Below are 16,540 nucleotides of genomic sequence, written 5' to 3' on the forward strand. Positions count from 1 at the left end.
TGTGCTTTGTAATTCATGGATCATTTTAGACCGACTCTTGAGTAATTTGTCGCCGCGGTTTTTGTCGGCGATGAAACTGTAAACCTGCAAATGTGAGAGATTGCGTGTTTCTGTTCAGCTTCATCTAAATTTCTAGCAGGTCGAAACAAGTAATAAATCTCATTTTACGTTGTATAAGACTTCGCTTTATAAAAATTTGTGTAAGCTCTACTTGGAAGTTTATTGACCGAAGTAATTAATTTATTTGCGCGTCCTTGTGCTATTGTTAGCACCTTTATAACATTTATTCCTTTAGGGAAATTAACTGTTATTAACCTTTAGAGTCGAATTTGCGCACTACATAATTTTATTGTAAATAAAGCGTCCCTAGTGGCTATTAACAATTTTATGGAATAATTATCGTTGTAGGAATATAAAACGTATTGTGCTAAAATTGTGTAGCATGTGACGTTTCACTGAATTTGAACACGTATTGTGAGTTTTTACTGTTTACACTTACACTTAATTATCGAATAAAGTACGTTTATAAAAAATTAAATCTATTATACGGTTCGTGATTCAAAGCCTCTTATGCATATCTGAGATTTCACAACGACATTTCCAGTTAAAAACACATCGAATTTGTGCAGGAGTTGATAAAAATGAGCTCGAGACAGTTTATTCTCTTCGACATTCCAAGACCGCCGACAAATTAATAAAAATTACATTAATAAAATCAACCGTAGTCATATTCGTGTTAAAGACTTGAAATGATTCCGAAATATGATGGAATAATTTGTAAAAAAGCAGGAAAAAATACAACTTGCAACTAAAATCTAAGAAATAACAGTCAGATTTTCTCAACAAGAAATAATAACTGGTTCATTTATGTATAAATTGCTTCAAAAATTCCATGCCTGCAAACTCATAATTTCACCGCGGATTTCTCATAAAAATGTAATATAACAAGAAATATTTAAGTTATAGGACGTTTTACAGTATAATTTATGTAAATCCAGTGCAGTCTCATATTTTGAATTTTCATAACTGCGGAGATGAATTCAATTTTACAAGGAATGTAATAATTTTACTTCAAAAGTTACGGCATTTTAAAGTTTTTTTTTTTCTTTTAAATGCGGAATGTGGTATGAATGTTTCCTTATGAAAAAAACAACCTAATTTTGATTATTTGGATTATACCAAAACTCTAGAACCTTATAAGTAAAATATTCTGCATTCATTTACTGTCCAAACAAAACATAATTTGTCCCTTTTTTGAAATATATTTTAGAAAACATTATATATTCTATTTTTGTTGTAAGAGTTTAATAATTTTTTCAATAAAAAACAATTTTTTGGGAATTCCACTTCTCTTTGAGTCCCATATCTTAACCTTAGTTTTAAAAAACTATACTACATATATATAAATATATTGAAAGAGAAGCGGCAACTTATTTCAACTCTTCACCGTAGAATTTGACTTAGTTATATGTTATTATCAAAAATTAGAAGCTATTTACAGAAAAGTAGAAACTCCCAAGCAAACACCATTCCTTATTCAAACAATACATGGTATTATAAAAAATTTAATCTTTTTCCTGGCAATATTAAAGTCGTTTCATCTTTGAAAGTAAAATATAGGAAAGTTTGTAGCACTTTTTAATAAGTTCAGGAAAAACCATTGCTTTAAACACATAAGGCAATAAAGCGCCGAAATGAATTGTATTCTTTCCTGTTCTCCTGAATATCAGATCAGCAAAACTTTTGGTGAAAGTTATTGCTGTTGTATTCCCCGATAAAAGGGCATTATTTTTAAACTGGTGGCATTACTTAGGAGTACGATATTGTTTGCATAGTTAATGCTATAGATTTCTGCGGTTTGTTAAGTGCATCCGGTAAAACTTCCACTTATTAGTCTTATTAGCTTCAACCACGAGCAAACTAAAAGTGAGCACATATTATTTTTACAATGTTGTCGATAACAATAACATTGTCAAAATAAAAAACACGTCATTATAATTGATTGGTTATTTGCTAATAAATGGATGAATATTTTGTGCGCCAACAACTATTTCACGTAAACCGTTGAACCAAAAACCACGATATAACGTCCAGTACCATTACACTTGATATTTTTTGCCACGCCTGTTAATTTTAATAAGATTGAAATGTTTCAGAATAATTTGAATTTTTCATGAATTTGAAATTAAATTTTGCCTTACGATCCGTTACAGAAATTTGACACACTTTAAAATTTTGTCTAAATTATATCTATAATTCAAACATTATTAAATCCAGAAACTATAATACCCATATTTTAGACCTTATTGTTAAATTTAACTTTTTTATCATGCTATATTTAAAGATTAAGTTTCTTGGTTTGTTTTAATTTATCACTATGAAGGTGATATTGCATAAAAAGTGTAGTATTAAAACTAATTCCATGTTTGGGTCTGCCTCCTGAATGTTTGTTTATGATTTTTTTCTTTACGTATACGCAAATCGTAAAACTAAATAAGTTTGAATCATCAAATTTTACAGTTTGTCTAAAAGACTACGTATCATTAAGTACATTTATTTTTTCATTTCCTGCAAAAAATATTAAATAAATAATTCGTCTGATTTCTTTGAAAATCTTGAAACACAATAGGCAGATTTATTTAAGTTTCAAAATATTTTATTTCTGCAGTATCTTCAGCAGTCAGATGTACTTAGTCATCTGCCTTCTACTATTCTATAACACAGCTTTAGTAAATTATCTTTACCTCTGCCTCCTAAAAACAAATATTTTACTACCTTGTTAAAGTTCAATTTTTGATGTCATGCAGTAGATCCTATACCCATTATTCACTCCTCAAAATCTTCTAAAATTGTTCCTATCTCATTGTAGAAGTGCTAGATCATCTCCTTTTTTCAGCAATGAACGTTTTACTAAATACGATTTTTCTTGGGCAGTGATCATGTTACCTTTTTTTTTTTAATTAACAACTTTGGATAAACTTTTTTTCTCTAATATTTCTCCAAATTATATTAACACTGTAGTTAGCACTTTTTCCCACTGGGATTCCCAGTGTACACTCAATTTCGTGCATCTTTCGCTTAACCTAATATTGTAAAACTGTTTATTAGGGTTTGTGATTTTGTCTAGCACTTGCTTTTCAAAACAGTAAATACAAATAAAAGTAAAAAATAATTGACGCAAAACTTTTTACATGAATAGCATGAAATATTTCTTGCTTTTAATTTTCTTTGGCATTTTTTTATTGTTTACATATTCTGACAGAACCCCACACCTTGTTCTCACTCACGTTTTCAAAATAATCCTGGTTAGCGTGCAAGAAATGCAATTAATTACACACTCATATTACAACTTAAATTTTTAATTTCTCCAGCGTGTCCTTTATAGGACACGTTGAGGGCGTTGCAATTTTTATTATACTACTACTATACTGTTTTTAAGGCATAACACAACTTGTTTTTTTCAAATAGAAAACCCTACATATTTTTACATATTCTAATTGACCCTGTTTTAGATCTTGGAACTGCGATCTCTTTTAGCAATTCCGATGCGACTTTGCCACGTTTTTCCAATTTCCTTGAACTTTTTTAGCAAAAAAATCGCAATATTTATAATTTTTAAGAAACACACCGATACAATGTCGATATTTGAAAATGGTAACGTTCTAGATTTTTTTGTAAACACTCTGTATGTTAAAATTTTTTCAGTGAATACCACAATAAAGCGCGTACCTCTATTTATCACATTATTTTAATTATAAAATATTGCAACACATAGGTATCTTGCAAATAACAGAATTGCGCGATTTTTTTGTCATGGTTTGGTTTGGTAAAAAAAATAAAAAAAATTGAAATAACGTGGCAACGCTGCATCGATGGATATTAAGAAAAAACCTAAGTTATTTGCTATGCCTCAAAAATAAGACACTCTTTACCGCCGAAAATACTTTTAGTGTATACAACTACTGTACAACTATAGTCTCAAACTTTTGTTTCCACTTAAATCTGTGGCATGGTGGCTCCCAAACGGATGAAACTATTTCAATGTGGTTTTTTTGTTTGAAAGCTGATTTAATCGGGACAATTGTTAGATACGTTTGATGATAATTAACATAACACAATTGGTATAGAAATAAGCTGGATTCGCTCTTCGTCAGGGATAACGTGTCGGCCGTCGCAGCGGATCTTAACCAATTTCAGATTTTCAAAGAGTTCATTGTTTTTGTATCTGCAGTATTTAAGTAAGTTAAACAAAATATTAAAGATAATCAATGTTTTAGTACCATGTAAATAATGATTCGAAAATTGGAACTATCTGTTTAAAAAAGGTATTATCTGATCTCCATTACTGTCATGATGCCATTTTAATTTTTCCAATACTTACTTTAAATTTGTTATTTATAGCGTGGTCTATTTTATTCTTTTATTTTATTACTAGTTATTGTGACAATGATGTTTAGTTGTTAAATCTAGCAATCCAACCAACTTAAAGATTATTATATGACTCCACCAAAATGTGAGAAGAATTTTTTTACCATTTTTTCTAAACTCACCAGTTGATTGTTCAGTGGATAGCGGAGAGTTAATCCTCCATTTTCGAGACACCCGGTATAAGTACAAGTTAGACTACGGGTTGATTAATAACACTTGTAAAACAAATAATACAAAAGCATAAAATTGTAAGCACAATAAATATTTAATCAACAGCAACATTATTTCATTTAACAATTTAAGTCTTGTTTTCAAATTATATGTTAAAATGTTTCATCTTTCTTTCAATTCTCGTCACGAGCGTTTAGGAGCATATTATTATTTGACTTCCAACTTTTACATACCTTTTTTTTTGGCTTTTTTTTTCTCGTTACCATGCGGCCCTACGTTTCGTAAACTTTCTCGTTTTCGTAGCTTAAAATATTTTACAGAACTTCCGTCAGCCGCTATTTTATTTTTGCATAATGCTAAAATATTTTTCCACCATAATCTTCGAGCTTACATTAAGTTTGTTCTCAATTTATTTAATTTTGCGGTACCATGTTCCATTATTATGTTATTCTATATTTTGCTGACTGTGTGCACTCGTTGCAATCATCTCTACTTAATAGTTCTATTTCACTCAACCAACCTTCTTCTGTACACTCCTCAAATTACATTATATATTAAAACATTCCTTGTCCGAATTTCATATACTTTAAATACTTATTTAGTATTCTGAACATGTTTTACTAACGGTCTGTTCGTTTGTGGTATGATACTTTGAAATTCCGATTTAATGTTATGTTTTAAATCAATAACACCTTTTTTATAATAGAAATTTAAAAGTTACAAGTATCGCGTCATAAATATAAATAAGCTATGCTATATATTCTGTTACTTCTTTTACAACCCTCTAGCGTGTATTCGATCATACTTTTTATGAAAATTATGAAAATAGCACCTCAGGTGTTTAAACTTTTGCAGTTTTACTGTTTCCACAACTTCTCAATTGCACAATTTCTGTTTTTTCCTTTATCCCATCGATCTCGGTTTTTCATATATCAGCGTATATCATTCGAAAACATTTTGTAAAAAATCTTTTGTCAGCCAGACACAAATTTTAACTACGTTGGCCATAAAATGCTTTGTGCTAATTTGTCGTATTTATTGAAGAAGAATTTTTGAAATACCCTGTAACATAATAATTATAATGTGCAAGTTTAGAGGTAGCTCCGTGCAAATACAAACAACGGAATTTGTTTGTTTTGACTGTATAACATTACAGAGGTGGACATGTTACTATTTGAGAGTGCTTGAAAACAAAGTAACAAATTCATTAAATAATATTAAGTGCTTTATTATAGTCTTTTACAAATTTCACTCTTTGTTGACTATACATTGTATTATGTTGACTTTTAAATGTTTTCATTAAATCTTCTATTTTATCAAACGGTGAAACAACAGGATCATCAAATTAACTTATTATTAAAAAAAGAAAAGAAAATTTATTAGACTACTAGATCTAGAAAAATGCGGATGCTAATGAACGAACACACAAACTATAGTCGTCACCTTAGAACTGGTTTGCCGCATATCCAGATCGCGTCCGAGGGATTTTCGCCTCTACTGTTTAGTGTAGATTTGCCGCATGTCGCACTTGGGCGAAGCGAAACATAGTTTAGATTCAGTGCTGATTTGCCGCATGTCCAAGCAGAAATCGATACAGTACCGTTATCCGTTTTTACGTACTTCCTTGCTGTTTTGCTTTTCAGCGTTAGGTTTGGGGTTGGGAAAGAAATCGTATTCAACTTCACGCGCAGAACAATAAGAATAATGTGAAATAAATAAAAAAGAGACTTAACAATTTTGATGAATCTGAAATTAAAAAAAAGCAACTGTAATTTGTGCAACTCTTTTTCTGTTGTTATAGATGTTACAAATATTTTCAAATTATTAGATTCGAAATTTTACAAATTTAAATATCAAATAGATTTGTTGTTCGATAAACAAATAATTTAATTTTTTACTAAACAGTAACATTTTTCTTTAATTTTTTCTCGGGAATGATGAACTTATTTTCTCTAAAGTTTTAGTGAACAAGATTTATAACGCTGGATACCAGTAAAAGAGTTCACAATTTTTTGTAGTATTCTTATTCGTAGAAACGATATTTCTACATCAATAATCACAAATAATAGATACATTTTTAATTTTTTAAAATAAAATGTTGTAAAAGTAATATGAAAATTAAAATTTCGAAGCAAAATCTGTTTAGGTGGATTTTGATTCGAAATTTATTACTGGAACGTTTACAAAAATCAGCTTTTGACATAAAATGCTTGCAAATTTGAAACAGAATTGGAATGTTTCTTGACAATCATGCCTAATACATTTTTGACTTGTGTCTTTTAAAAAGAATTATTTCCGAATTTATAGCTATTTACAATGTACGACTTACTTCAAGAACAAATTCCGTATTAGAATTTTACCTATAATAACTAAATAGATTGATGTTGTTAACTTGTATAAGGTACCTTACTTCGAAACGAGTCATTTGTTTTTTAATATGACATTGCCTTTCTTTATCATTCCATTTGTCTAACAATTATTGTTGTGCAATTATACGCGTGTAAATAAAAATAAATTTACAATAACTTATTTATGGGTAAATTTTTTTACCAATTAATTTGAGTGGATGGTTATAATGGTAATAATAGCCGCATAAAATTCACTCACTGTTTAGGTATACCAGATATCAAAAGCTATTAAATCCAAATGTTATTGTTTATTTTTTTTATGTCTCGAGCGCAAGCTAAGGAAGTATTGTAATCAGGTTCATCGGGCGACTGGCTACTTTTATGCCTTCTCAACGTTTCATGACTCCTATAATACGAAAACATAGGTCTCTCGTTTCCGGTTGATAAAACGCTGACCAACATTTGTAATCATCCTCCCCATCATATAACGTCATCTCCAACTTTTACAGCAATAAATGTTATATAAATTTTAAAAAATAACATACTTTTTCATTTGTCGTTTATTGAGATTTTACCCTAACCATCCAGATTGAATTGAATTACCATAACCCTAATTTCTTGAGATTTTGGAAACAGGATATACTACATACATAAAGAAAGTTAAAAGAATTTGAAGTAATGTAATGATACTCTTTTTACATCAACATACTATTATTTATCAATTAATTGGGCATCGTCCAAAATGCTGTTCATAAATTATAAGTGCAGGAAGTTTATGCAAAAACATGCAAATACATTTTTTGCGTATAATAATATGTATTGCTTTATTATTAAATATCTACTCATTTATAAGAATTATTAAAATTAGTAAAAAAAAGTATTCAAGTCTCTTTCTAGTTTAATACCTTACCTTATTAAAATAATAAGTTTAATCAATTATGTAGTTAGCAAACAATGACGTTTAATTTATACTTAGTAGGGTTCACGGCATTAACTTTTCACATTGCATGTTTAATTCGGAGTTATAATTTGAGAATATAATTTACCCGTTTATTTATTTTTGTAGTTTAGTAGTACTTCAGCAAATTTAGAAAACTGTATGTTATTGAAAAATACGTGACAAATCACGAGGCCAGGCAATCTAGAGATCTGACTGCTGGCTTGCGCGGGAAATACTGCATACTTTTTAGATAAAAGGAGTCTATGATAAGCGCACGTAGGAGATGATAGACATAGAGCTAATATTTAGAGCTAATGTATTGGAAAGAAATAGGACAAGTTTACGTGCGCACACCACAGCCTCCCTTTCTTCTCTAAACAGTTTGGGATCATACCATAGTATCATAAATAATAATTGACAAATAATTCGCAAAGGAATCCAACGGAAATATTTATACAATTGTTTACAACTACCAGTACAAATAATTCTTTCATTTTCAACTGAAAAGCGTATAACTATATTAAGTACTAGATATTATGGAGTTAGGGGTAATCAAATAGATTTGGGTTGCAGTCAACATAATTGTCACTGATACATAAGACATGGAAACGAATGATTTATTTCCAAATCCAAATGTACTGCATTTACAGTTTTAAACAGTATCACTGCTAATTTTCTCTGGTTGCCCGAAAATAGCTACTTGTAGTCAATATCCATGTAATGTAATAAAATACTGGAATCTAATTGTTTGAGACAACAACCTATTTTTACCCGAGTGTTCTTTATCAGTTTGAATATTTTATATAAAAAAATTACATATTAAGCTGCAATTTTAGTAGGACTGCAGCGAGTCAACGAGCCTTTACTCCGCTAATGCAAAGAAAATATCATTTTATTATCCTTTGTAAAAATAATTCCTTTCTGTAAAACACATTTAAATTTGGTACTCCGTATTTCGTTCACAATTCACCATTTAACAATGGAAATTAACAATGCAATATTTGGATTCTAGACTTTTTAGGAAAAATGAATGACTGCAATGAGTTTTATCAAATGAAGATTTTATATAAAAATAAAGAAAAATAAGTCTCTTTATTTTAAAAATATTTAGAAAAAATCGAATCAAAACATCAATAACTTAACATTCATTGTTCGTTATAGTTAGTTAACTACTTCACCACGAGATTTCTAATATCGTTTCAATTTTTCATTTATTTCACATTATGAGTCCTTGCCGTATTACTTGTTCTGCGCGTGAAGTTGATTAAGAAATCTTAATCTTAATTATCTCTGAAAAATGTATCTATTATTATCTGTAATTATTGGTGTGGAAATATCATTTCCACAAATACGAATACAGGTATGCAGCACTATGAATTTTGTTGACTAAAATTTTAGAGAAAATAAGTTCAATCATTTCCGACAAATCATTAAATAAAAATGTTACTGTTAAGTAAAAAATTAAATTATTTGTTTAACGAGCAACAAATCTATTTGAAATTTAAATTTGTAAAATTTCGAATCTAATAATTTGAAACTCAATCTTTCTTAAAAAAAAAATCGAAAATATTTGTAACATCTATAGCAACAGAAAAAGAGTTGCACAAATTACAGTTGTTTTTTTTTAATTTCAGATTCATCAAAATTGTTAAGTCTCTTTTTTATTTATTTCACATTATTCTTATTGTTCTGCGCGTGAAGTTGAATACGATTTCTTTCCCAACCCCAAACCTAACGCTGAAAAGCAAAACAGCAAGGAAGTACGTAAAAACGGATAACGGTACTGTATCGATTTCTGCTTGGACATGCGGCAAATCAGCACTGAATCTAAACTATGTTTCGCTTCGCCCAAGTGCGACATGCGGCAAATCTACACTAAACAGTAGAGGCGAAAATCCCTCGGACGCGATCTGGATATGCGGCAAACCAGTTCTAAGGTGACGTAGTTTCTTTACAATGAAAAAGAAGATTCATATATACGACTTATTATTAAGGTAATAGCAAAGTGGTTAAGGCGACATTAAAGGCAAAGTGTGTTATATTTTTTACAAAAAGGATGGCAAACAATATCTGAATATTTTATATTTTCTTGTGTAAATTGGGTGGTGACCCTAGGCATACTTAGATTTACAAAAAATAAATATGGTGTTTTGGAGTGTATATGAGTAAATTTTCTACTAAAAAATGAATTTATTTTTATGTTAAAACACCTGAAAATGAAAAATAAACAAACCTCTAATTTACAGAGATACAAAAGCACTGCCGGTTGTAGAGTATGATCCAGTCAGCTTTAATGGGATTTTCTACCAGTGTTCAACACTCGGTTTTTAATTGTTAACTAAATAATGTTTTCCAATTTTTTGGTTGCTCGTAATGACCATCAAGGAATTTAAATCACATAATTTCAGTAAAGGTTATGTAAAATATTTCCTCAGCTGAAAATTAATCGCAGTAAACTGAGGTTCAAAGAAAGATTTGATGCAAAGACAATTTTCATTAATGTCTATAATAATAATTGTAGCTGGAGTATTTTATTGATTATTCTGAAAATGCATTATCTAATTTATCCAACATTCTTATTATATGTATGTACCATTATAATTAAAGTTATATTAGTAGGTCAAAATTAATACTTATATTTTATGAACCGTAATAGCAGGAACAAAGTTTTGTTATTTCTTTAAAATCCATATAATTCAAAGTAACGTTCACTAACACAATAAATATACTTGTTTGTATCATATCAGATATAGGTACAATGCAAACGTACATACATATTCGTCTTTCGCCTCAAAACGTACCTAAACCTAACGCAAATACTGAAGTCATAACTAATTCTACTTCTGATCTAATAACTGTCGTCTGTTTTATCCCTACCGGTAGCACCAAAGCTGTTAATCCTCCGCAAGTCCCCACTGGAAAGCATCTTAATTCCGCTCCTTCATCCCCTTTAGCGCAATATCGCATTCACTCTAAAGAATTTCCAACCCTCATAAGTATAATCAAACCTGAATTCCTCAACGTTTTCAGCTGTACGAGTAAATGAGAGCTGTTTCTTCAATGAACAATGCGAAACTGAGACACCCGAGACAGAATGCAGGGATCTACTTTGTACATGCAGATTCGAAAAACAAGCGGTGCTAAGAGACGGAAAATTAGAATGCGTAGGTAAGTAAAAAAAAATGTAAATACATTTTTTCTACGATTATAAAGAAATAGAGTCATTATGTATGTGTTACTGTCTGCGAAACGTAATAATTGCAGACACCTCGTTTAGCACCGGTTGCCATGGCAACTGTAGGAAATGAGCTCAATCCAGTGCGGCGTGCAGTTTCCACAATGGCAACCTTACGAGTTTCGGGCGCTGTGTTGTCATATTGATTTCAAACATAGGATTTTCCAACTAGCAAAAAAATCTTCAACGTGGTTTTAGGAATTTATTACAAACAGTAAGATTCTAGTAAATAAATAGTATCAGAATTTGTATAGTTTCTACACAAATTTGATTTTAATTCCTTTATATAAGTAATATTAATACACAACAAACGAGTTGTAAGTAAAGTTCCTGGAGTTGATATAAACATCCTGACAAAACTTGTACGGAACCATGAAATTCCACTAAAAAATGATTCGTTTATGTAAGTAACTATTTGGTTGTAAAAGATTTCTTTCCACTACCCAACGGAATTTAGTCACTAAGAAGTCCGTTGGGTAATAGAAAGAAATATTTTACATTATACTATTGCTTTGGCGTTAAAGTATGATATTCTGTACCTGTTTTATGAAAGAATCACAACTGCGTTAAAAAAATTATAAAAGTAACCCAACTTACTTTTTTAAATTGCCTCAATCTGTTCACTTGAATATCTGATTGGGTATACGACGATAATGGTACTTTACTTTTTGGCTAGTGCTAGAAATATTTCGTCGTCAAACCCTAATCCGCTGAGCTCACGACCTTGTTTCTGCAAAGGAAAACTCATTTCTCCTACATTTCTTCGTGCCAGCTTTCACTTCCTTTACTGTTTCGGTCTATAACAAACTTTTAATAATTAATAACCCTGCGTATCCTATTAAAATTAGATTTGTTAAACCAGTAAATATGAGAATTGCTTGATGCCCCAAATGGTTCTACCTGCCACAACCTGTGGACGTGCAGCGGAAGTTCATACTAATCCTACAGGATTTCATCGAATTAGGCCACACGGCATTCCTATTATTATGTGATGACCCAAATGAACGTCATAAAATTGTTATATCCTGCGTAAATACTACTCTAGCCGTGGATCCCTTTATGTGTTTCTAACGTATTATAAAATTTTCCTGATTTCTTTTTTAGACAGTCCTGTATTCAGTTCTGCAATACCAAAACTTTTTTAAACGGTCACTGGAACAACTGCACCAAGCAACCAACTCTTTCATCTACCATGTGTTCGTACTTCACAACTTGTTCTCGTAATTTATTGTGTAGAGTGCCAAGTGTTAGTGCCTTAATATCTTCTTTGAGAAATGCTACCAGGGCATTAGTCGTCTTGCAAAGTAAAAATTTGTACACACTTCTACGATTTTAGTCATTGATTGATATTTTTAACTTTCATCATATGTAAAGTTGTTTCCACACTGACATTCTACCCCATTAACATTAATCGTTATAACTTATTTCAAATAAATTTAGTACACTATGTTGCAGACTATCGCCAGTTAAATTTTCGTTCATTACTCACTCAATTTTGTTCCCCACGTCTGAAGCAATTTTTTCAGCCAAATGCATTATGTGTTCGATCGTACGGAATGTGTTCATTTTCACGCTTTGATCATTATGAATGCTTCCAATTCCCTGTAATAATTCAATGAAAGCTGCTTGAAAGCTGTTGACCCATTCGAATAACTATTGTTCGTTGGAGGCAAGTGTTTCAACTTTGTACTGGTGCGGCAAACCACCAGCACCACTCCGAAAGTTAGCAATGGAATCCAGTCCTCTCTCTTGAACCCTCATGTGTTGCTACTTCTATTCAGTTAATTATTGTCTTAACCTAGAACTTCCTCGTAGGATATTGAAACTCTAAGTTTCTTGATTGCAACTTTATCTTTCTTGTTCTTATTACTTCCTGCTAACACGTTATTGCGATTATTTTTTTCCCTTTTTTCCTGTTTTGTATGCAATTGTTTTGTTCATGGTAATGGTTGATAATTGTAGACAGTAACCACTCATATTTATTTCTATCGGTTATAAAAAACCAACGATCATGATATATTACAAATCTAAAATCAGAAATATACTACAGATTTAACGCTACATTAATTTCTCCTGTGAGTAGAATAACAAAATGGCGTGTCGGCACCAATTTAATGTTTGCACTATCAACATTTTCCGTCACGCGGCTGGTGTCACTATAATGATCTCATTCCACTACGCTGACCTGCTTCTTAACACTGACGCACTACTTAACGTAGGGCTCAAGGTAACTCTAGGTTTTTGTATAATTATTTTTGTTTTTCAAAATTCAGTTACGGCTTCTTGGTATCTTAAAAATTAAACCACTTGGAATTATTGTACATATTTTCAAATTTTTTTGCTCTCATCACAAGAGTTCTAATAAGGTTTCCTTCTAGTAGCATGTGGTTTACCTTTAACTGTACTTGAATGCATGCACACTGTTCTTGTTCCTACAAGCTTCTGCCGGTTGTTCGGCTTTTCCATAAAATATTTCTTTATAATTTTTTGTGTCTTAGGTGAGCCTTAGTAGGCTACTGTGGAATGACCTGGCTTATAAGCTTATATCAGAAACCCATACGGGTTCTAATGTGTTAACAGAACTGTGATTCAATGATCTTATTTTACTTACTTGATAGTTTCACTGAAGAAGACATTTATTTATATACCCTTTTCAAAGTATATCCCAAAAATATTGCCAGACATCTTCACGTCACATTCTCGCTGTGAAAATAAGGGTTCAAATCTTCGTTCTTTTTCCGAATAACGTTTGAAATGCCGCTATCGAATTCCGATACGGAGTTGTCAGCTTTTTTAACACTTTCATAATGTTTACATGAACTGTGGTATATTTTCCAAACAATTCCAGAAATATAGATAAATATAAAATTTTGAATGCATGTTATCACGAATTTGTTAGCATAATGCTATCCTAAACTTTTGGAAAAAAAAATTGTTCTTAATTTGCTAGTTTAAATGTAAGATCAGGAAATAAAAATTTAAATAAATTCGGATTTTTGACCATAGACAAAGGTATTTTGGAAGAAGGTGTTTTCATTTCATGCTTCTTTTATGACTCCTTCGTATTATCTCATTGATGCCTTTTTAGTCTCGTTAGTGTCGAAAAACACTACTGATCTAACAAATACCTAGGTGGACACTAAAAACTATAGTCATTCCCCTGGCTTCTAGAAAACAAAGAGAATTAGGAGCTTTTATATATTTGATTTGATTACATCAAATGGTCCGATATTAAATAGATATCACATTGATTGATATGCGGCTAATTTGTGACTCCAGGGATGTAAAGACGTTCGATGAATTGTAGTATCTGTATGAATATGAGTTACGCAGATTGTTGACTGTCCCCTTATCTGAAAATAACTTTGAGGGGATGTTTGCTAAATAAAAACTGTCGGATTTTTAATTTTGCCGTGTTATTGTCTTCACAAGAAGTTTGCGTGTAGAAAAATAAAGACGAGAAGTACTGGTAAGCTGGGGTGTAATTTATGACACCCATAATCTCTGGAACAGTTCGGCACCCGCTTGTCGTGTATTATTGTTCGATTTTCGTTCGTCAACAGTTTAATTTTCATATACGAATTTATAAAAATGACCACAAGAAATTAATAAGAAATAAAAATGTGAATGTGTACAAAAATGAACTTCGAAAAATTAAGACAACAAATAGTAAGACCAAACAATTATGATCTAATTGGGAAACTGATTAATTTACAACAAAAAAATCAGTCAGCCGAATAATTATAAATGCAGTTATTTTTCGGACACAAAACAATCACTTGCGTAACACTTAAAAACATTTGTGGCAAGTAAAACTCACTAACTACACTGAAGTAAATTTATGCAAAGATTAAATTTGTCACCGAAAAGATGTCGGAAGTAATAAATTATCCCATCGGTCCAAGAACGTTCGGTGGGTGTTATACCCCAATCCGAGAGAGACCGCAGCAAGAGACAGCAAATGGAACGAATAAAATAAAGCTTCAAACATGATCAGTTTTAAATCAAAATTATGAAGTTTTACAAATCGCGAATTTTTTATTTTTTTTTGAAATATCATAGTAAACACTTCAAAGAATGTCCATGACTTACTTTAATGTGAATTTTATAACTATGGTCGGCACAGTCGGACCTAATATTAGTGTGATTTTGAGCATATTTGCGATTTTATTAGAGCAAAACAGGTCATTTTTTCTCCAATTTTATAAGTTCCGGACACTAATAGCATATCAAAGATATTGTAAAAAAAAAATTGGGTTCAGTTTCCAACTAGTTGTCTAGTATTTGTGAAACAAAATCTACTGTAAATTCACTGAAAACTAAACGGATAACATCACCTTAAGGGGATGTTTGCTAAATGAAAACTGTCGGATTTTTAATTTTGCCGTGTTATTGTCTTCACAAGAAGTTTGCGTGTAGAAAAATAAAGACGAGAAGTACTGGTAAGCTGGTTGAAACTCTGGAAAGCTGGGGTGTAATTTATGACACCCATAATCTCTGGAACAGTTCGGCACCCGCTTGTCGTGTATTATTGTTCGATTTTCGTTCGTCAACAGTTCAATTTTCATATACGAATTTATAAAAATGACCACAAGAAATTAATAAGAAATAAAAATCTGAATGTGTACAAAAATGAGCTTCGAAAAATTAAGACAACAAATAGTAAGACCAAACAATTATAATCTAATTGGGAAACTGATTGATTTACAACAAAAAAAGCAGTCAGCCGAATAATTATAAATGCAGTTATTTTTCGGACACAAAACAATCACTTGCGCAACATTTAAAAAGATTTGTGGCAAGTAAAATAAAATCAATTTTAAGTGTCCAAATGGTTCTACTGAGTGTGTCCCTATACTGAAATGCAACGAGAAAATCACCAATTTCTGCATCAGTACGTACCTATATGTCATGATGTAATGCAAATTATAAAATAAACTAGAGACCAATAATTTGTTTCGTTTTTATTTATGCGTATTTATAAATATACCCAATTGTTTTACTTAAAACTAAGTACTTCAATTATTTGGATTACATATTTCAATTATAACTGGTTCCCTAGCTGGTTAGTATCGGCTAAGTTCAAACTAAAGAGGTATAGAAACTACCTGTGTATACTGAATGGTTATCCGGCTAATTATAAGGTTTATGGTAATCTTTTATTCAACAAAATAAAATTCTTTCAGGTAATACACTTTGATCTTTGACAAAAAGCCGAGAAGCAATAGGATTGGTGATTATATAAAGTAACAATAATAAAATTTCTATTAGTAACATTGACTTACACTTTATGTAAGTGTATAAAAACAGCGGCGGGTCTAAAAAACAATAATATTTATATGTACAGAAATTAGGAAATAAAAGCATAATAATAGTAAAACTAATCAAATGATGATTAAACTGCATTTTTTGTTTGTA

The 16,540-nt window shown here is 30.9% G+C and overlaps 1 protein-coding gene across 6 annotated transcripts in view; it reads left to right on the plus strand.

The window, feature by feature from the left end:
- The window catches only part of LOC135129206 (uncharacterized), a 122,215-nt gene that overhangs the window by 84,146 nt on the left and 21,529 nt on the right, over window positions 1–16,540 (plus strand). For all 6 annotated transcript variants that reach the window (XM_064056333.1, XM_064056334.1, XM_064056335.1 and 3 more), the window contains exon 3: window positions 10,918–11,055. In XM_064056333.1, coding sequence (XP_063912403.1) covers window positions 10,918–11,055 — 138 coding nt within the window. The remainder of the gene's footprint in view (window positions 1–10,917; window positions 11,056–16,540) is intronic.

The sequence above is a fragment of the Zophobas morio genome, unplaced genomic scaffold, assembly GCF_036711695.1.
Source record: "Zophobas morio isolate AGI-343-1 ecotype UQ-CSIRO unplaced genomic scaffold, CSIRO_AGI_Zmor_V1 ptg000014l, whole genome shotgun sequence".
NCBI lineage: Eukaryota > Metazoa > Arthropoda > Insecta > Coleoptera > Tenebrionidae > Zophobas > Zophobas morio.